The following is a 22,458-nucleotide window of genomic DNA, read 5'->3' as shown; positions in this document are numbered from 1 at the left end:
CATCATTTGTGCACAACCTCAAGGTACTCACATACCTTAAGTTTTCTGTAATCTACATGGGCACATAAAAGATATAAAATAATTAACTTTCTTATAAGATGACATGTTATTATTTGTTTAATGCATGGTCATATATGTTATGGTTGAGTAGATATAGGATGACTGTGATTGCATATTCATGATTTAAGTATTGCATTATTGTATTATATGCCTCACTAAGTCTGTGACTTAGCGTGTGAGTATTTCACACGTAGGTTCAAAGAATCAAGGGGATCCCAGTTAGGACAAACGACAAGACAGTATACATCGACTGAAGATCATATCAGAATTAATTTAAGCAATCGGTACTTATTTTATATGTTATTTTGTTGGTATGTAACTAAAAAGCTTAAATTAAGTATACTCTGATCGATTTGTAAATCTCTTTTTGACTGTATTCATGTAAAGAAATAACTTTTATTTTAATGGAAGTTTGAATTTTCTACGATTTTGTAAGAGTAAATATTTTGGAAAAGTCAATGTGACACCTCATATTTGTATCCGGGTCGGTTACGGGTTGTGGTGTTACATTCCAACTGCGTGCGTCGAAGGCTTCTTCTCACTTCCCCTTTGATGTTATTTTCCATTTGATATTGGGTTGTTGGAACGAATAAATTTCATGTTTTGTTTCATAGATGATTCAAACCCGACCATGAATTAACTTTATTTGGTGGGCATGATTTTATGGATGTTTGATATTATTTTAATGGTATATTTACATTTATCATTTATCATTTGCATTTACTTGTTTTGCTTATGAATACTTAATCGTCTAAGTTTTAAGAGGCATGAGAGTGTCCATTACTTAGATGAAGCCTAGATGTTCGAGTGAAACTTAGCTATTAATACTTGTAGTATTTGAGAGAAAGAAAAGTAAGATCTGCATAAGCAATGGGGTGTAGTATTTTCTTAAGCTTTGAACTGGCATAGTAATACTATATCCTAATCCCTTAGTGCTTGACAGAGACTAAGATAGGATTTCAATGACTAAGAGGGGCAGTTTTTATCAATACTGTAGGCTGCCATAGTTGAGACATAGAGGAGATGTTGTGGCATTCTATTATATTAGGTTAATTTGACTAGAAATAGCGGGAGCATTTTTCAGCAAACCCTGTTGAGCAAGTGAATTTTAGATAAATTAAATCTTCTTAAAAGACAAGTTTTAGCATCTTTAAATCAATCCCTACCATTCATTCCCGTTTAAGCTTGTTGTGTGAGGATTATCAAACTATCATCTATTTGTTTTTTTACTATTTTTCATTGCCGTGACATTTCTATTATTTTCAACATTACAATCTGCGCTTACTGCTACATTTCCTTTTGTTACCCCATTAGACTATCAATCCGTATCCACCAACAAACACTTTCCATTGCCGTGACATTCTCCATTAGTATATATTATCACTAACTATACTTAGACAGAGTAGTGCTTTGTTTTGGTTAAACTTTGTAATATCCACCAATCCCTGTGGAGACAATACTCACTCATCACTTTATTACTTGAGAGATTATGTATACTTGCACATTATTTGAGTATAATTTTATAGTACTCACAACACATAACAAGTTTTTGCAGCCGTTACCGGGGATTGGCAGCGTAAAGTTAATTAGTTTTTACTGTAGCATTTTTTTTTGCATATTTTTTTCTAGTTTACTTGATATTTTTTCTTTATGCTTTTTTAAGTTTATTTAGTATATGCCTAGAAGACTTTCTGAAGAGCCATTGGAACCGATAGAACCTGAGATTGAAAGACTCTTTTGAAAAATGAGACATGCTCAACGTGCTCGAGGAAATATGTGTCAAATTGTAAATCAGGGCATTGGTCAAGATGAGAGAATTCAGAATGTCGAGGTATTACAAAATGTTGGACCTACTGATAGGCATCGTGTTATTCGTGATCATTTAAATCTGATGCTAGATGATTTGAATCCTGGAATTGTGGCGCCCGAAATTCAAGCTGCACATTTTGAGTTTAAAACATTTATGTTTAATATGTTGAATTCTATAGGGAAGTTTGGGGGTATGCCAACTGAAGATGCCAGACATCATATTCGTATTTTTTTAGAGGTATGTGATTCTTTCCGCTAAGGAGTGCACGAGGATATACTGAAATTAAATTTGTTTTCATAATCTTTGCGTGACCGAGCAAGGGATTGGTTGAGTAGTGTTCCATCCGGTTCGATGGAATCATGGGCCGATCTTTGTAAGAGTTTCTTATTGTGATATAACCCACCGAACATGAATACTCAGCTAAGGAATGATATAACATCCTTTTACTAGGACGACGATGAATCTATGTATGATTGTTGGGATCGTTACAAAAGCTTGCTTCTAAATTGTTCAAATCATGGCTTTCATTTTTGGACTCAAGTAGTTATGTTTTATAATGGAGTCAATGTACCCACGAGGATGATGCTAGATGCCTCGACAAATGGGACATTGTTGGATAAATCACCTACTGAGGCGTTTGCTATTTTAGATAGAATTGCTAATAATGAGTATCAATTTCCTTCCTCAAGGATTGGGAGTAGGAGAAAAGCACCTGTAACATTTGAGTTAGATACCAAGGACTCGATGTCCGCTCAACTCTCAGCTATTACTAATATGCTAAAAAATTTACAACGTTCCACTGATGTGAAGGAAGTGAAGCAACTAGATTGGCATGTCTATTATGACAAAGCAGTCATCACAAGAGTGAATACCCAACCAACCATGAGTCCATCAACTTTGTAGGTAATTTTAATCGAGACAATAATAATCCTTATTCTAACACTTATAATGCAGGATGGCGTCAGCATCCTAATTTCTCATGGGGAAAACAAGAAGCCCACAGTGTTAGTCAATCCACTCGGCAGCAGAATAACAATGAATCTCAAGGCTACCAAAATACTATGCCATGGACTAATACTAACAAAGGAGCTTCATCTTCAGCGAGCATTAGTTTATTGGAAGCTACAATTCAAGATTTCATATCTACCACGAAGACAATGCTGCAAGACCATTCTACTTCAATTAAAAATCAAAGAGCTTTACTTCATAGTCAAGGCGTCTTACTTCAACGCTACCCCCACTACCGAAAAGTATGAAGCTGAATTACATGATGATATTATTTCTGAGAAAGACAATGAGGAGGGTCTTATTAGTGAGCCTGCCAAGGCATAAAATTCTAATGCCAAGGCAAAAGCAATTCATACTCCTGCAGTTAAGGAAGATAGACCACCACTACCCTTCCCACAAAAATTGAAGAAGCATAATAATGAAGTTCAGTTCAAGAAGTTTGTGAACATTCTTGATCAGCTCCATATTAACGTAGCTCTCTTGGAAGCTATTGAACAGATGCTGACGTATGCCAAATTTCTTAAGGAAATTTGTACCAAGAAGAGGAAAGTAGAGATGTATGAGACAGTTGCCACGGCAACAGAATTTTTTTCTTCATTGAGTAATTGCCACCAAAGCAAAAAAATCCGGATAGCTTCATTATTCCCTGTTCGATAGGAGCTAATTTCGTTGGAAAGACATTATGTGATATTGGTTCAAGTGTAAACTTAATACTGAAATCTATATTCTTGAAGCTTGGCATAGGAGATGTAAGACCCAAATCGATTATTTTACAACTTGTCGCAGATCCCATGTTAAACATGAAGGGAGAGTTAGGGATGTCATTATAAGGGTGGATAAATTTGTATTTCCAGTCGACTTCCTAATTCTGGATTGCGAAGTTGATACCAAGGCACCCATCATTCTGGGTAGACTTTTCCTAGCCACTGGTTGTATTTTGATAGATTGTGAAAAAGGTGAAATCACCATGAGAGTGGCTGATCAGAGTGTGACTGTTAATGTGTTTTGTACTCTCAAGTATGTTGATGACACTAAAGAATGCCAAGGCATGTCAGAATTAAACTCAGTAATTGAAGAAGAAACTGAACAGCTTTGCCATAATAATTTTACTCAGTTAGCAGATAAGGAACATTGAATGGATGATGAAAGCTTAGTGGAGTACATCAACTTCTCAATTTTGGAGGAGCAATCTAGCTTACTACTAGCTAAATCAGGTATGAATTTTGAACCTTTGAATTTTTATGAATTTATTCCTCCTAAGCCCTCATTATTGCATGCACATACCCTAGAGCTAAAGACCTTGTCAGGGCCTCTTAAATATGTTTACTTGGGTAGCGAAAAAACTTTACCAGTGATTATTTCGCTAACCTTACTGCTAACCAAGAGTAAAGTTTGTTAAGTGTTTTTATGCAGCATAAGAAAACACTTGGTTGGACTATGGCTGACTTGAAAGGAATTAGTCCCACGATTTACATGAATAAGATTCTACAAGAGGAATGTCATGGTAACTCTATAGAACCATAAATAAAACTCAACCCTATTATAAAGAATGTGGTAATGAACGAAATTTTGAAATGGCTTGATGATGAAATGATTTACCTTATATCAAATAGCTCTTGGTGAACCCTGTACAATGTGTGTCAAAGAAAGGACGCACGAATGTGATTACCAATGAGGATAATGAGCTATTACCCACTCACACTGTTACTGGATGGAAGATATGTATGGATTATCGTAAACTCAACAAAGCTACAAAAAAAGGACCATTTTCTTCTACCTTTCATAGACCAAATGTTGGATCGATTGGAAGGAAAAGTATTCTATTATTTTTTAGATGGGTACTCAGACTACAATCAAATTGACATCGCACTAGAGGACCAGGAGAAGACTATATTTACTTGTCCCTATGGCACTTTTGCCTTTAGGAGGAGACCTTTTGGACTCTGTAATGCCCCAACAACATTTTTGTGTTGCATGCAAGCTATATTTTCAAACATAGTTGAGAATTTCCTTGAGATATTCATGGACAACTTTTCTGTTTTTGGAGACGATTTTGAGTGATGCCTCAGCAATTTGGTAAAAGTTCTTAAAAGATGCAAGGAAGCTGAATTGGTTTTGAATTGGGAAAAATGTCACTTCATGGTGACTGAAGGCATTTTTTAGGCCATAAAATATCTCACAAAGGCATTGAAGTAGATAAAGCGAAAGTTTAAGTAATTGAAAAATTGCCACCACCAACTTTGGTCAAGGGTATAAAGAATTTTCTTGGACATGTTGGATTTTATAGAAGATTTATCAATGACTTCTCCAAGATTTCTAAGCCCTTGTGCACATTGCTTCAACAAAACCAGCCCTTTGTCTTTAATGAGTTATGACTAGGCGCATTCACTGAGCTGAAACAACGATTGATCTCAGCACTTATTGTCGTCCCTCCTGATTGTACATGACCATTCGAGATGATGTGTGATGCAAGCGATTATGTCGTAGGAGTTGTTTTAGGGCAATGCCGAGGTAAACTCTTTCATGTTATATATTACTTTAGCCGTACGTTGAATGAAGCACAATTGTACTACACTACCACTGAGAAATAATTTGCTTTTGATAAATTTAGACCATACCTAATAGGCACTAAAGTTATTGTTCACGCTGATCATTCAGCTATAAAATACTTTGTGAATAAAAATGACGCAAAGCCTAGACTTATTAGGTGGATCTTACTCTTGCAAGAATTCGACTTAGAGGTTGTAGATTGAAAATGTATTGAGAACCAAGTTGCTGATCATTTATCTAGGCTAGAGAACAATTCTGAATGCATGACACTATAGATATTCAAGAGGAATTTCCTGATGAGAAAATTTTATATGCCACGACAATCTCGTGGTACGTTGATCTTGTTAATTTTCTTTTTAGTGGAATACTGCCTTTTGATTTGAATAGCTAAGGTAAAAAGAAATTCAATCACGATGCAAGGTATTATTTTTGGGACGAGCCATATTTGTTTAAGCATTGTGCTGATCAGTTCATTAAATGATGTATACATGATGAAGAACAACGCGACATTTTATACCATTGTCAATCGGCCCCAAACAGAGGCCATTTTGGAGGAGCAAGGATCGCTACTAAGGTCCTGCAATCAGGCTTTTACTGGGAAAATCTGTTTAGAGATGCTAATACATTTTACAAATCTTGTGATCGATGCCAACAAACTGGAAATATATACAGGCGTCACAAAATGCCATTGCAAGGTATTTTGGAAATATAACTGTTTGATGTTTGGGGCATTGATTTCATGGGACCATTCCCATCTTCCGAAGAAGATCTATACATCTTGCTTGTTATGGATTATGTATCCAAGTGGATAGAAGCAATAGCAACATCAAGGAATGACTCTAAAATCATACTCAAGTTTTTGTAGAAGAATATTTTCATTCGGTTTAGAGTACCTCGAGGTATCATTAGTGATGAAGGAACCCATTTCAATAACAAGTTGATTGCCAAGGCATTAAGGAGATATGGAGTTCGTCATAATATTACCACAGGATAATATTCTTAGATAAATGGTCAAGCTGAGATATCCAATCGTGAGATCAAGCAGATTTTAGAAAAAATGGTGAACCTAAGGTGGAATGATTGGTCACCAAAATTAGATGAAGCACTCTGAGCATATAGAACAATGTACAAAATCCTCTGGGCATGTCACCATTCAAGCTGGTGTATGGGAATACTTGCCATCTCCTGGTCAAACTCAAACATAAGGCATATTGGTCCATTAAGCGATTGAATTTTGATGCTCAATTAGCTGGGGAGCAGATATTACTAGAACTTAATGAAATGAAAGAGTTTAGAGAACAAGCATATGAAAATGCACGGATATACAAGGAAAAAACCAAGAAGTTTCACTACCAAAAACTGATGCCACGACATTTTCATGTTGGACAGCAAGTATTGCTTTACGATTCCGGACTAAAACTTTTTCCTAGGAAGCTTAAATCTTGATGGTCAGGACCATTTGAGTTGAATTATGTTTATCCCCATGGAGTCGTTAACATGAAGAATATAGATGATAGGACGATTTTGAAAGTCAATGGCCAGCGTCTGAAAGCTTATAATGGAGTTCCACCTCTACGCGACAAGGTAGTGTTGTACCTGCACGATGCTGAAGTATGCCCAACTGAAAATCAAATTTCAATGCCACAACATTGAATTTCGTTAACTGTGCATAAATAATAAATTTATTCTTTCCTTTATTTTTATTTTTATTTTGTTTTGTATATAATTCTGGTTTGTTTTATAGGGGACCCATAGTACTGCAACCATGCATGGAGCGGTTATTAAGGGTGGAAATGATAAAGAAATTAAAAGGGGGAATATTCTTTCTGATTTATTCCTTTATTTTATTTCCTTATTTTTACTTTTCTTTCTCCATTGTCTTGTTACATCACATTTAATTTTACAGTTTACTTTTTCTTTTTCCCACCTACCCATTTACCCCATCCACTCATTTCTTTTTAACCATCTACTCACTCCATTTTTTCACTATTTCATTTAATCTTTACTCGTATCTTCTTCTTCCCTCATTTTCCTCCATAACTGAAACTTCTCAAGATTTCCAAGCACACAAAGCTCACTCCTTTCTCATTTTTCTTTCTTCAAAACACTGCAAATATGGTGCATACGAGACCTACCGAAGCAAAAGCCCCTATTACTCAGCAGTTCAAAAATGATAAAGAAAAAGCAAGGTTTCAAAACTTCAAAAATAGGAAGTTTTTCTTTGAGTTAGGGTCATCTTTACAGATGAAGATGATGGCGGTTTTGGACCAGATGTAATGGATATAGTCATTCCACATAAGTGGCACAAGTTTACAAGGCACCCCGATTCAGTGAATACATCATTGGTGAAAGGATTTTATGCTAATATTTCCAAATCGAACCAGCATGCAATTTTCGTGTGAGGTAAGTACATTCGATTTACACCAACTGCCATTAATTGTTACTTTCATTTGCGGGGTGTTGAAGACCAAAATGAAAAGTTTGAAAAAGACGCTGGCAGTGCAACTTACGAAGGAGTTTTGGAGGATTTTGTTTTTCAAATTCCTCTTGGAATGGCCGCCAAACAAGTCGTTACTTAGTTAACCGTGAACACCTCCAACCGCGTGCCAAACTGTGGAACCATTTCATGAAGCACAAGTTAATGGAAACAGCCCACAATACGTCAGTATCTCTCCCTCGATTAATGCTCTTACATTCTATTATGGTAACCCGTTCTATTGATGTGGGTAGGATTATTGTTCAACAAGTATATGAATGCCTAGGTAAAAAGGCTAGTGCTTTAGTTTTTCTAAATCTGACTACTGCTTTCTGTCACAAGAAAAAGGTATGTGAGAATTCTTTTAATGAAATTTTATCTGGAGTTTCGGGTATTACTAGGGCACGGTTACCATTAGTGTTGGGTTTTGAGAACCCAAATTTAAGGCCCCTATTAATGAAAAGTCTGCAGATGATGCACAATCTAATGCTGAGAAAAGAATGTTTTCCTTCAAAGAACTTGTCATGCAAACTCAGACTCAGTTACACGCTTTGCACGATGACATAAAAAATTTCTTTGGTTATGTGAAACACGGAGATGTTGTGGTGGAAACTATGTTTAAGGAAATACTTCCCCATGTGCAACATAATTTCCCAGGTTTTCCAGATGAAATTTTATTGTCATTCAATGCTGAGGCATCTCCAAAACCAGATGACGTCAATCCCCCTGTTGATAAACTGACTCCCTACCCTCAACGATCCCCGACCCCAGACTCACCTGTTGTTCCAGCTAACAGAATCCCCAGTCCAATTCTCCTGCACGACGTAGTAGCCGGCGTACAAAGACATCGACTGGACGCATCAACATCTCTTATTATTATTCTATATCTTTATATTCCAACCCTGTGCTACTTTGCAAGTGTACAAGAAGAGGAGCTGCCAGCACCTCCAAGGTAACACCACCACAGAAAACATGAGGTACCTCCATTTGCATCCATTTGCATTAATTCTGCATTTCATTGCATGGCATATAGTTTTTTTAGTTCTCTTTAAGCATTGAAGACAATGCTTCCCTTAAGTTTGGGGGAGGTAGTGTTTTTTGTAGAACATGTGCATGATAGTATTAGCATAACATTATGCCATGACATCGGAAATTGGTAGGACATTTAGATAAATTGTCTTGATGATACCCCATGATGATGAACTTGTTAGGTTAGAAATTGAATATAAATGACTATTGAGAATGATAGAACTGACTCTAGGGCTTGATTCTTTGTGAATTATTCTTACACGATTTGTATATTTTCTATACTTATGAAATATAGAAAATTTTTATGAAGGAACTCTAGTTAGTCTTGTCATCGAAATTTAGTATTGTGCTTAAAGGATAAATCAATGATAACTCCCTTACATATGAGATTATGAATAAATGCTTTGGCATAGTTGTAGAGGGACACTCCTCTTTGCCGTGGCATTGCCTGGAACTCTCTTTAATAAATGGCAGCCACTCACATATGAGTAAATAAAAGAAGTCACGGGATGACTTTACTTAACTAGCTTGGGAGTGAAAGGTATGCTCCCTTTCACCTAGAGTGTGGGAAGATAGGTGTGATGAGCTGACTCCCTTCGTAGTAGCATTTAAAAAAAAGGAGTATGAATGTGTTTAATGTCGTGGAAAAACTAGGGCACTTGATTAGAAATTGTTTAAATTTGTTAAGCATAGATTGGATACAATCACGCACACACACAACCATAAAGAATCTTGACCTAGGGAAAAGTACTTGAATTCTTGATATGTCTAGCATGTTGATGCCAATTTTTCTAAGGGTTGAAATTCAATTTTTGTCTTGTTTTCCTATTGTTGAAAATTGCCATGACATTATGATTATGTTAATTGCTATCCATTGCTTTAGGAAAAGCAATAGCTTAAGTTTGGGGATGTGATAACTTCCTAAAAAGGCTACTTTTAAGGCCTTTTTAACTTAAGTTATTGTTTGTTTAAAAGCTCATTTTAGGATCATTTAGTTACATATAGTTGCATTAGTGGTGGTATTGCTATTTTATCTTGTAAATGTGTTGTATGAGGGAAAGATATGGTTGTTTATGTTGTGTAGGAAATAGGAAGCAAAAGGTTGCTCTGGGAAGGAATGTCGTGACATCACAAGTTGCTGAAGAAAATGAAAATGCCTTGGTATTTCTGGCGTAGAAAAGGACAAAAAGATATTTTTGTAAAAAACAGCTGGCAAGGCACGTATTTGATGGTTATAATCACCTGCTGGGGACCACTGCCACCTGAGAGGATAAAATTCACTCCCAAGGAGTGATTCTAGTGGTATGATGGGTAATTGGAATGTTAAAGCCCATTATTACCCTTGGATATTATATTTTTATATTCACCGCATATGAGAAATAGGAAAGAGAATTAACCATCTTCAGCTAGATTTTCTCACCTTCTTCTCCGTATCATTTTTTTTCATTTTCTAGTGGTGTTCCTCAATTTACGAGCTCCAAGAAGTGGCTAGCTAATGCGAGTCGAGGTGGTTGAGGAGAGCTACGGCTACACGCGTCGAAGGTTTCTTCTCCCTTCCCCTTTACTGTTATTTTCCATTTGATATTGGGTTATTGGAACGGATAAATTTTATGTTTTGTTTCATGGATAATTCGAACCCCACCATGAACTAACCTTATTTGGTGGGGTTGATTTTATGGATGTTTGATATTATTTTAATGGTAGATTTATGTTTATCTTTTGCATTTACTTGTTTTGCTTATGAATGCTTCATCGTCTAAGTTTGTAGGAGGCATGAGAATGTCCATTACTTAGATGAAGGCTAGGTGTTCGAGAGAAACTTAGCTATTAATACTTTTAGTATTCGAGAGAAACACAAGTAAGATTCATATAAGCAATGGGGTGTAGTATTTTCTTAAGCTTTGAACCATTATAGTAATATTATTTCCTAATCCCTTAGTTCTTGACAGAGACTAAGATAGGATTTCAACGACTAAGAGGGGTAGTTTTTATCAAATACTGTAGGATGCCATAGATTTGGCTGAGAAGAGATGTCGTGGCATTCTATTCTATTAGGTTCCTTTGACTAGAGATAGCGAGAGCATTTTCAGCAATCCTGTCGAGCAAGTGAAGTTTAGATAAATTAAATCTGCTTAAGAGATAAGTTTTAGCATCCTTAAATCAATCCCTACCGTTCATTCCAGTTGAAACTTGTTGTGTGAGGATTATCAAACTATCATCTATTTGTTGTTTTTTACTATTTTTCATTACCTTGACATTTCTATCATTTTCAACATTACAATCTGCGCTCGCCATTACAGTTCCTTTCGTTACCCCATTAGACTATTAATCCGTATATACCAACAAATATTTTCCATTGCCGTGAGATTCTCCATTAGTATATATCATCACTAACTATACTTAGATAGAGTAGTGCTTTGCTTTGGTTAAACTTTGTAATTTGCACCAATCCCTGTGGAGACGATACTCACTCATCACTTTATTACTTGAGCGATTGTGTATACTTGCACATTATTTGCATATAATTTTATAGTACTCACAACACGTAACAAAAGTTGAAGAAACTGTAGAAATTGAAGGTAATGTTCGACTCTTTATTTAAATGGTGATTGATTTTCTTATTGGCTTGATTTTGATAAACTACACTAAATTATTTCTCATGTAGCTGAAAATGGTTAAAGACGCAAGAGTATAGGTCATACGATAATGAAACAATTGTACCAACTTCCTCTTAGGGACCGCGTGAGAGTTTCAAGTAACGATGTTGGTCAACCTATTGGGATAAAAACACGTGTTCTATCAGGTTACCTAGGCATTATTGCACGCAATGCAAGTCTTCTACCGCTCAATTTTGAGTCATGGCGTGAGATGTCGAATAGTAACAAAAACCAGGATGTGGATTGCATTAAGGTAATAATTTCATTGTAATAAATAATTCATTGTAGTTTAATAGTAATATATATTTACTTTCAAACTTGTGTAATTTATAGGAAAAATTTTCTTTAGAGGTCTCAGATGATTATTTGAAGCAAGCGTTAGAAAAGAAATGGAGAGACCACAAGAGTTTCTTAAAAAATAAATATTTTAAGAACAATCTCAGCCTTGAAGGAAAGCTGCAAAATGTCCCACCTGTAATGCTCAGATATCAATGGGAAGATACAGTCAGGTTTTGAAGTTCAAAGAAATGAGAGGTATGACAAGCTTTAAAAATAATATTATGTCACTATATTATTGACTTATAAGTCATGTGGAGTTCAAATTGTAGGAACGAGAGCACGTTGGTATTAATAGCAGACAAAAACAAAAGTTTACTCACACTGCTGGATCGAAGAGCTTTGCTCGTGTAGCTTATGTACATGTATTCTTTCTTTTTTTTTTAAATTATGATTATTCATATAGTCATTTTAAGTTGGTAGCATATAGTAATTAACATATTTTTCTATTATTTATTACTTTTTTGTAAGTATTAATTTATATTCTATATTGTAGAAAATCACGTCCATCAATAGAGTTGGACAAATAAAGCTCTTCGAAATGACACATACAAAAAAAGATGGCTCTCCTATGGCTCCTGAAGCTGCATAAATTATACTATATTTAATGGACATAAAATTTGCATTATGTTATATTTATAGTATAATATTTTTATTTTAAATAATGTTTGAATTTGTTCTAAATTCTTAACCGATGATCAGGAAAAATTGAGCAATAAAAGGGTAGAGTATGAAGCTACGGCTTCATCCCATGCTTATATTAATGCGGATGATATTGAAAATCAAGTTATTGTTGAAGTTTTCGATCCTGAAAGATATGGTCGAGTTCGCTGTCAGGGATCATTCGTTGCTCCAATCAAATATTTTGGATCCAGCTCATCTCAGTAATGCCATCACACAGCCAGTCTTCTCAACAAGAATTTAATCGATTAAAACAACAACTGAGTTAAGTTGATGAAAAAATTACTCAAATGAAAGCCGAAGCTGAAGCGAGGGAAGCAGAGAGCAATGAGAGAAGTAGTGAGAGAAGCAGAGAGAGGCAGAGAGAGAAACAACATTTCAGAAAAAATATGCAAAACTTCAAAATTAAATTGAAGCAATGAAGTAGATGATGTAGCAGAATCAAATGAAGAATTCATCATCCTAGGAGTTTTCTTAGGTTAATGCTTTGTTTATGTTATTGAAAAATGTTGAACTACATTATATTTAACTTGGATGTTTGTAAACTTTGATCTATTTATGTTTTTATGTATTATTACTTAATTCGAATCATAATTAAATTTAAGATGATTATTGGATATTGTTACAGGTTAAATTTGGGTAATACAAAATAAGAAGAATATATGTTGAAAATCAATTTCGATTAGACGCGTTTTAGGGGCAAAATGCCACTAACAGAGTGCATATTTGGCGCTAAATGACCAACCTATTGTGGCGTTTGTGACTAAAAACGCTACTAAATAGCAAACCTGTTGCGGGAAAACGCCTATAAATATCAAACCTATTGCGGCGTTGGTGCCCAAAAACACCGGTATATGGTGAACCTGTTGCGACATTTGTATACTAAAACGCCGCTATATAACCTGACTTTTAGTTGCATTTATTAGTAGAAAACACCACTAACAGTTGCGGTGTTTGTATTAACGGCATTATTTGTGACGTTTTGTTTTGCGCCGACAGTATTTTTAGCGACGTTTTTAAACGCTGCTATAGGACAAAAAACACCACTATAAACCACTGCTGTTGTGAATTTTTACTCGAGTCTATTGTAAATACTTTATTTTACTTATGTATTTGGTTTTCAAATAACGAGGTTCGTTTTTGTAATATTTACTTTTTACATATATTGTATAATTTATTTTAATTTTTTAATAAGTCGTATTTTTAAATTGTGGAATTATTTTAATGATCTGATGTAACATTTTCGATTTGGGTTTGGCGTCCAGCTGAATCAAGGATGTTATACAGTCATTAATGTGGATTTTTTCCTTTTTATTTTTTTATTGAACCAGAAGATAAACATGGATTGGCTGGAATGGTACACTTAGAAAATATTGTGTGAATAGTAGTAGGTAATAATAATTTGATAATAGCATCTCCTTAATTACCTAGCAATGAAGCTTGGAGATGGAGATATATTAAATAACGTATTTATCAATAATTGTATTCCTTTAAACTAATTATAAATGAGTGAGATACTGAGGGTCCAGCTAGTTATAGATGGTAGGTAGGTTGTCATTGGAGGTAAAAAAACAACTTGGAATCTGCTGTTATAAGTAAAAACATTCGTTGACAAGGATTTTATCATATCTCACTTAATTTGGTCATCGAGGACGGATATAAGATTTTATATCAGGAGGGATAAACTTATAAAATTTTAGGTAAGAGAGAATTTATAAAATTTTAGGATATGAAAACATATTTTTAATAGAAAATACAAAAAAAAATCTAAAATATATAAAAATTTAAAATTTTTAAAGGGACTACCACCCCATCTACCCCTCTAAGTCTATCCCTGCACCCTCTATGAGAGACATAAGCTTCATTACATGTGCACTAAGGTTGTATATGCAATTACTGGCCAACCTAACCCTTTGTTCTTTTTATGTCAAACCCCCAACAAGAAACGAGGTAAATGTAGTAAGATTGGATGGGACTCGACACTGCCTGTTGTTTTTCCACTATAAAAATTTGCTTTTCATTTCACTGTATTCATTTTTGTTTTCGTCGATATGTAAATGTTACTCCTAGCTGGAAAGAAAATTGTAGTGCAAATTGGGCCAATTGATGATGGAATCGAACAGCCTGGATGGGATGAGGACATTGACTTGATTTAATTAACGACAGCGGAAATGAGTTTTAATGCATGGTTTAGTTGGAGAACGATTGATGTACTTGCTAATTACTCATGGTTTACGTTTTGCATTTGTTTTGTCATGAACCCTACAGATACTGGCCAAGATCAAGTTGACATAAATAAATAAATAAAAAGTGACTTGATTATTAAAAAAATAGTAGGAATAGGTAAAATAAAAGGTTCTTTTTATTGGAAATATACAAATTGGGTTGGAATAGGCAATGGCGGATCTAAAAATTGAAAAATGAGAGTCTAAAATTATAATGCTTTATTTTAAAAAAAATTTGGGCATGCAAATTTTCTTATTTTTCCTATTGTCATTAACAAATTAAACTAAATTTAAATTTTCCCCCAAAATAATGAGAGTGCAAGTGCTCCCGTAGAGAGCCACATGCATCCGCCACTGGGGTAGGTGAATATCTTGACTTAAAAAAAAGTTAGGTTTCAGAAATGGCTCTTTCATCCTTCATGAAGTTTGACCATATTGTCAATAAGATCTGTTTTATTTAAGGTTAAAATACATCATTCCTCATTAAATTTTATCATCTCTTCTATTTCACTAAATGTAGTTTTAATTTTTTTAATTTTTACTAAACTTTCAAATTATTCTTGTTTTAGTCACTCTAAATTATTTTATTATTATTTTGGAATGACATGTCATTTTTTATTATTATTTAATATAAAAAATTTAAATACAAATTAAAAATAGAAGATGGTCGTCCATTGTTCGTCGACGTTGGATGCCACCGTCAACGGTCGTGGATGGTGGCCATTCGGTCCCAGATTTTATCAGTCGCTTCATCTTGATCCATGAGTCCAAATATGACCTCCATTTTGTCGGAACATGCTCCGAATCAGATCAAAAGTGAGAAAATTGAAATGTCGATCGTCGCCGACCGTTGTAGATGGTGGTAGTTCGGTCTCAGATTTCACGGGTCGCTTCGTATCGACCCCCTAAGTCCGAATTTGACCTCCATTTTGTCAGAATATGCTCAGTACTCCATGAATTAGAAATCGAGAGTGAGGAAACAAAAATGTTTTCGTCGAGATTCACGGGTTTTTGGACATTTTTTGATGAAACCACTAGATTTAGACTCAGTGTGTTAAAACGAGTCTCTCGCTACAATTTGAAATCAAACGACTACTGGTTCTGAAGGCCAACGGTGATCGATGGTGACGAGAAGTAGTGGTGGTCGTCAGTGGGGGTTGGGATGAAGAAGATAAATGGGTTAGGGATATTATTTTTATTATTTGTTTTGAAATTATTTTTATATTAAATAATAATAATAATGCCACATCACATAATAATAATAATAATAAAATAATTTATAGTGATTAAAACAGAAGCAATTCAAAAGTTTAGTGAGAAAATTGGAAAAATTGAAAGTACAATGAGTGAAATAGGAGAAAGAGTAAAGTTTAATCACGAATAGCGTAATTTACCCTTTGTTTAAAGTACAAATAGTAAAGGGTGGGAGTTTGGCAATTCGAATCTTCAACCTTTGAAGGTTGAACCATTAAAAAACCTGAGAGTTGAAGATGTGGGTGATAGTCCCCCTCACCCCAACAAAAAGGAAATGTAGGACAGCCTTACAGCCTGTACCGAAGCAAAGCTACCTAGCTGTACACGGCATTTTCCTTTTCACGTACAAATGAAATGACACCTATAAATACCTCTGCAATATCTCACAAATCCCTCCAAGGGCAAGCCACATTTGATATCAACAAATCAAAAGAGAAAAGAATGAAGTTTACAATGGCTACGTTGTTGTTTGTTTCCCTGGTTTTGTGTTCATCATTTATCCAACACTCCTTTGCTGCATATCCTGCAGCTCCTGTTTCTCCTCCATCACCTGCTCCTCCGAGTAACGCTCTCTCCTTGCATGACATAATGTTACGCAAATACTAAATCTACCAAATATAGTTCACTTTTTTTTATTGATATCATTATATAGTACTAAACAAATGTTGGTTTTTTTGTGTGACGAAAATTAATAGGTTTCTGTGACAGCAAGTGCGGGGAGAGGTGCGGGAAGGCTGGAATGAAAGACCGGTGCTTGAAGTATTGCGGGATATGCTGCCAAGAATGCAAATGTGTTCCATCGGGTACCTATGGGAACAAGTCGGAGTGCCCTTGCTATAGGGACAAGAAGAACTCCAAGGGCAACCCCAAGTGCCCTTGAACTTCAACTTCCCATATGCATATATACGATGGTGTTCACTTATTAGTATTACAATTCAACCATCACTTCTGCTTATTACGCATGGTTTTTGCCACTTTTTTATCTGCCTTCTCACAGTTCATAGAGAAGGCATATAATAATAATAATAAAATAATAATTGTAATAATATATTAATAGCTATCCACGTCCTTTAATTATATGGATTTTATAATAATAAATACAAAATAGTATCTATTCAAGCACCCCTAACATTCTTGATGCTCGAACCCGAGACCTCAATGAATAATAACAATTTCTTTACCACCGAGGTAACTACGAGACATTATTAAAAACAATCCCATAATCCCAACTTCTTTCCGCTCATAAAATCTGGTTTTTCATTTTCTTGCCAATGCATTTAACTTACTTCAATCGTATTATTGGTATTAGAAAGTTGCATCATTTTTCAAGAATTTTAGTGACAGTAAGAAATAAACAGTGAACAACTACAATAAATAAATACAAATTGAAAGTCAATGTTTGAGAACAGGCTTGGTGATGTAACTCATAAAGGCAAAATTTGATCATTTGCATCCTTCAGTTTTGACCCACACAAAGGGTGATGCGTTTATTTAATTTTGTTCTCTTTACAAAAAGCAAAATAGCCATGGCTCCTCCTGTATTGTGTGCAGAATCCATACCCCAAATCTCTCTGAAATTCTCATTCTTTTTCTCCCACAGGTTCTAAGACTGCAGTGGTTGGAGTTCGTGTTCCCGAGCTGTTCCGTTGACGGATTGATACAGAACAAACCTCTGTTGTCTGCGTCTCCACAGCCAAATCCCAGAAGCTAATAATCCAACAATAATTAACATGATTACAGACATAAGCGCCCCTAGGTAATGCTGCTGCCACCATGTTCTGTATCGTTTAAAACCAACAAACCCATTTAGAGCTTATATCATACTTGTCAACAAAATCTACAAGTTAATCACGGGAAACATACTGCGTCAAAGAAGGCTTCACTTCCCATTGCACCAACTGATAATTCCCGAAGGCTTCAGGAATCGTCACACGATGTTCCGCGAGCCGAGATATTATGTTCTGGAAGCAGAGGTTCATCAAGCAAACAACTGTAATCATACGTTAAATGAATTGCAATGATATACAAAGAAAACTTACTAGGGCAGTAACATTAGAAATGTAGGTTGCTGATCTTGAAGGGACTATGGCCCATCTCACAAGAGAACTATTTCCTTCAGATGAAAAATCCAATAAATGGACCTGAAATCATCCAAAAGTTATCATAACCATAGACAGAAAAATCAACCGTTCAACAAAATAGTTCAAAAATTCCTTCAGTACTAATGCCCTGCATTTGAAGATGGTAGTTGTTTAACCTGTGAACCATTAACATCTAGCTCCTTGGCCATAAACTCAAGAAGTTCGACCAGACGCGGCCTTAGATATGTGTAGTTGACACTCAATGCTATATCCAATGAAATTGCACCAATTTCGATATCCCCTATTTATCAACAATAAAAATGTCATTATAATATGAAAATATCACTCGGAAAGCATAATTAACAGAAGTAATGATCATTTTCATGCTTTTCAATAAAATAAGCAGCAGAACTGAGTTCTAACTTCAAACCCTGTAACGTGTCCGGGTATAACCATGGTTTAGCATACCTGGAAGAGCATAATAAGGTGTTCCATCAGGAGCTGACGTAGGTGGCATTTCAAAGGTTGAATGGTCCTTCCCACTTGAAGATGAAGGTGATGGTGACTGTGCACCAGTTACATGAAGTCTTTTCCATAGTTCAGAACAATTAGTCTTCCAGAAACCAATCTTTGAATGCTCGCGGTCATATGTAACAAGAGTATTCCTCACAACGATTCCTATTACGAAAAGAAATAACAAAAATAGCAGTCTCACAATTTTCATGGCATCAAACTAAAGCTTTGAAATTGAAATTGAGATATTCCATCAAACTTTTCCCAAAGAAGATCACAAAATACTAGAGTTATCTGAAAGTAAGCATACCTCCCAGAAGGGTAGTTGGATCCACACCATTTTGGAAGATCCCAAGGCAATATGCACCTTCTACCTTAGAATGCTTCATGAATAAGATGAAAGATAAGTGAAAAAATCCTAGTCACATATTGAACATCGAGGACAGGGCAGAATACTTGACTGAATCAAATACAATTATAGTTAAACCAACTCCAAGTATAACCTTAAGAAGGTTCCCTTGAGAAATGAAGATGTTCAATCAACAGAAAACAATTAGAATGTGAAAAGCTTACTCGAAACAAGTAATTCTCAGGTGAAAGCAATAACTTTTGCTGATCGCCAAATACCAGTTCCACTGTTGGAAATTTTTTTGAGAGTTGAGAGACATCACTGAAGCAGAAAACAAATTTTAACAGTTAAACATAACTAATCAGTTTCTATAACAAATAGTTACAAAAATTTCAATTTTTTCTGTTATGGTAAGTAATATAGGCATACCTGCTAACACCAGAAAAGCATATATCTTTGTAACTTGCAACAGGGCCTCTGATCTGCTTTAAGCTATTAAGTTCCTTCATAATCTTCAATATAAAGATGCAAATATGAGATAGGGGGAAATGAACAAACACAATAAAATTTATTAGTTTTAAGTTTTGACTTCTAACATGTTAATCTATAAAGCATGTAGTCATATCATGCCCTTAAGCACATAAATTCCAGGTCAAATATGCAAAAATTGTTGAGAATAAAACTTCAATGATCCGCATATCAATGCCATGAAGGATGAAGAGTGAAAATTTCCAAGTCATTTAGCCAGGAGCAACAAAAGAGTAATCAAAGCACATTAATAGGCCTGCCTAAAATTTTAAGAAACTGTGATTAATTCATGGGAACAAAACCTTACAGCATCCTTAAAGGCCGCAAACACTTTTTCTGGTAGATATGCATATGTTGTACCACTATCCAGAACAGTTCCAAACTTTCCATCAAAGATGCTTGGGTTCAAACCTAGCTTCTTCCCAGCAACATGTATCTCTTTCAACTGAATGTTGTAATATGGACTGTTGCCATCCCGAAACTAGAGTAAATGTGCCGGGTGTATCGATTGTTTTTGTTAGGAAGTTGACGAGGTACTCTATCTCTGAGATAAAATTGTTTACAAAACGTACCTGCGTGTAGGATCCGAATAACTAAAGACCATGTCTGATGGTGCTGATATACCACCAAGAACCATAGCGCCCCCACCAACATCCATCCCACCATAACATAATGAGAAAGAATCACTAAGCACACCTTTATACACAAGCTGGTCAACAATGCTGAGATCACCACGGCCCAATCCGATAATGCCGTCTGCATGTTGTCTGTATAGGTCACCGGTTTCCTCGGTTTCACAACCAAAAACAGTACGCTGGGGTAAAAGTTCACTTAGATTCCCAAATGAAATGACATCCTCAGCAAGAACACCACTAGTGACACTCATTTCAGCATACTGTCTCTCATATATACATTGATCCCTGTCTTGGTCACAGTTGCAATCCAAACTGCACTTTACAGGTTGGTAAGTACTGGACATTTCGGGCTGAAACTTTGGATCCTGATATAAACAAATCAGAAACCACCTAAGAATATTTTGTTGAGCCAACATTATGAAAACTTTGATCGAATATCATTAGGTTTGTTCTAAAAACAAATAGTTTGATTTTACATCTTAACAAATGTAAAATATTACTATTACATATGAAAAAAAGAAACCATGCATTTTACTATATGTAAAAGCTGTAATATTTTTTACATTCATTTTTGTAAAAGAAAAAATAACCTTTTTATTTTCCCTTCTAAAAAGGGATGCAATCAACGACCAAATAAAGCTTAAAATCGAATGTCTCAATAATTGGAGTAATGCTAAAGAAATCAGAAAGAAGTTTTTCTGCTCCATATTTTTTTTGAATTAATCAAAAGAAATCGGGTACTGCAGAGGCAATGGTAACCCTCCTAACCCAATTTGCTCCATTCGCAAACACCATAATTCGAACACTGACCTTGATTAAGGGACCTGGTTGTTGGTTTTCTGCTCCATCTCAAATGCGCTTGGAATACGCTAAATCACTAGAGATTAGGAACATGATCTCAAGATTTGGATTTTAGTTTATTTCCATATAAATTGCGTAAACGAAATGCATATATTGCATAAATTAGTTAAAATTTAATATGTTTATGTATTTAAAAAAGTATGAAAACAAAAATTTGAAAATAATCATTAATGCTACATTGACACCTATTCATATATACAATTATACGATCACATTTACACTATTTTACAATTACTGTTTGAAACACCAATGTAATCTTTAAAGATATTAAAAACGAATAAAGCGTTTAATAAAAAGCAAAAGAAAGTGATTAAGGAAGATCGGAATGGGAAGAAGATGAAAATTTAACATCACCTGATGTGTACCACAATTTTCACAAGTAGAGCAAGGAACGTAAGTAACAGTGCTTCCGGTATCGACTATAAGGGCAAATTTCTGCGGAGGTGTCCCGATCCATAGCCGCGTAGTGTAATACCTATGAAATTTCAAATCCTCAGAAAATGCATGCGAGTATTATTTAGAGGGAATAATAGAGTGCGTACCCGCGGCTGAGGAGGTCGTCGTAGAGTCGCATGCGAGCGCTGGGATGAGATGAGTTATAGTTGGATCTCAGGAGGCGACGAGAAGTGTTGGGAAACGTTATGGAGGAATTATTGGAAGGAGAAAAGAGAGGGAGGACCATGGCTGGACGAGCGACGGGGTGAGGTGGAGGGAGGAGGATTGGCTGCGACGGCGACGGGGAGAGAGATTGGGATAGAAGAAAGAGGAAGAAAGCGAGTGGCCATGCCATTGCCATTGTCAAGAAGCGTTGTTTGGATTGGATTACAAATGAATGTTTGGATTTCTGTTTCTACTGTAACCAACTTCCGTATTGTCTTTTTTTATAATAAACTATACGTTACAGTAGCCAGATCTGTTTCACTTTTATTTTTCTTAAAATATTGGACTACACCTTCACCCTCCTAAATACATACAACAATTTTTTTTTATGTAAATAGAAATCGTTAATTTTATTTAAAAAATTATTTATAATTATAATAAAAGTTTATAATCACTATAAACATAAACTAAGCATATAATTAAGATATTTCTTATAACTATTAACTTAAGAAACTAATCACTTGTGATCATGCAAGAACCATATAAGGGAAAGATTAAAACTCCATACACAAAAACTTGAATAAAATATAGATACGAAGAGATCTGTCTGCATCGATAAACAAACCATAAAAGAGGATCAAATTATTAAAATATCACCGACAATCGTAAACCAAAATCGAGCGTATTGAGAAGACTATCTTCAAACACAAATCACATATTTAAATTCAATCTGATAGTCCAAAGAAGGGAATATCAACATGATAATAAATAACAATCATCTTGATCAGTCGAGGCTACGTCTAAT

General features: G+C 35.2%; 2 protein-coding genes across 3 annotated transcripts; one reads left to right on the top strand and one right to left on the bottom strand.

Moving 5' to 3' along the window:
- The first annotated feature begins 622 nt into the window (after nt 1-622).
- On the top strand, nt 623-17,003 carry LOC120196708 (peamaclein-like). 2 transcript variants are annotated; one of them, XM_039198447.1, is made up of 4 exons: nt 623-636; nt 1,643-1,649; nt 16,502-16,648; nt 16,782-17,003. In XM_039198447.1, the coding sequence occupies exons 3-4, from the start codon at nt 16,528-16,530 to the stop codon at nt 16,964-16,966; spliced, it is 306 nt and encodes a 101-aa protein (XP_039054378.1). In that variant the 5' UTR covers nt 623-636; nt 1,643-1,649; nt 16,502-16,527; the 3' UTR covers nt 16,967-17,003. The 2 variants fall into 2 exon arrangements, with proteins under 2 accessions (XP_039054378.1, XP_039054379.1); XM_039198448.1 differs by having other exon boundaries at nt 16,502-16,631; nt 16,780-16,983.
- Nucleotides 17,004-17,637: 634 nt separating this feature from the next.
- On the bottom strand, nt 17,638-21,849 carry LOC120196537 (aspartic proteinase CDR1-like). Its single transcript, XM_039198327.1, has 12 exons — nt 21,596-21,849; nt 21,408-21,528; nt 20,130-20,557; nt 19,865-20,021; nt 19,459-19,541; nt 19,254-19,350; nt 18,991-19,063; nt 18,636-18,845; nt 18,344-18,468; nt 18,126-18,227; nt 17,950-18,047; nt 17,638-17,864 (listed from the first exon to the last, which is right to left on the bottom strand). Exons 1-12 carry the CDS (start codon nt 21,847-21,849, stop codon nt 17,690-17,692), a joined length of 1,923 nt encoding a protein of 640 aa, XP_039054258.1. The 3' UTR covers nt 17,638-17,689.
- Nucleotides 21,850-22,458: the final 609 nt, after the last annotated feature.

The sequence above is a fragment of the Hibiscus syriacus genome, unplaced genomic scaffold, assembly GCF_006381635.1.
Source record: "Hibiscus syriacus cultivar Baekdansim isolate YM2019G1 unplaced genomic scaffold, ASM638163v2 tig00117034_pilon, whole genome shotgun sequence".
Lineage (NCBI taxonomy): Eukaryota > Viridiplantae > Streptophyta > Magnoliopsida > Malvales > Malvaceae > Hibiscus > Hibiscus syriacus.
Note: the sequence above shows the minus strand (reverse complement) of the source record. Positions and strands in the feature narration are given on the sequence as shown.

Excerpts from the sequence above, each read along its gene's own strand:
- LOC120196708 (XM_039198447.1), top strand. The coding sequence starts at position 16,528 with ATGAAGTTTACAATGGCTACGTTGTTGTTTGTTTCCCTGGTTTTGTGT. Across the intron at positions 16,649-16,781 it reads TCCATCACCTGCTCCTCCGA|GTTTCTGTGACAGCAAGTGC; the intron begins GTAACGCTCTCT and ends GAAAATTAATAG.
- LOC120196537 (XM_039198327.1), bottom strand. The coding sequence starts at position 21,849 with ATGGCAATGGCATGGCCACTCGCTTTCTTCCTCTTTCTTCTATCCCAA. Across the intron at positions 18,846-18,990 it reads TCCAACTACCCTTCTGGGAG|GAATCGTTGTGAGGAATACT; the intron begins GTATGCTTACTT and ends TTTTCGTAATAG. Across the intron at positions 18,469-18,635 it reads ACCTTATTATGCTCTTCCAG|GGGATATCGAAATTGGTGCA; the intron begins GTATGCTAAACC and ends GTTGATAAATAG.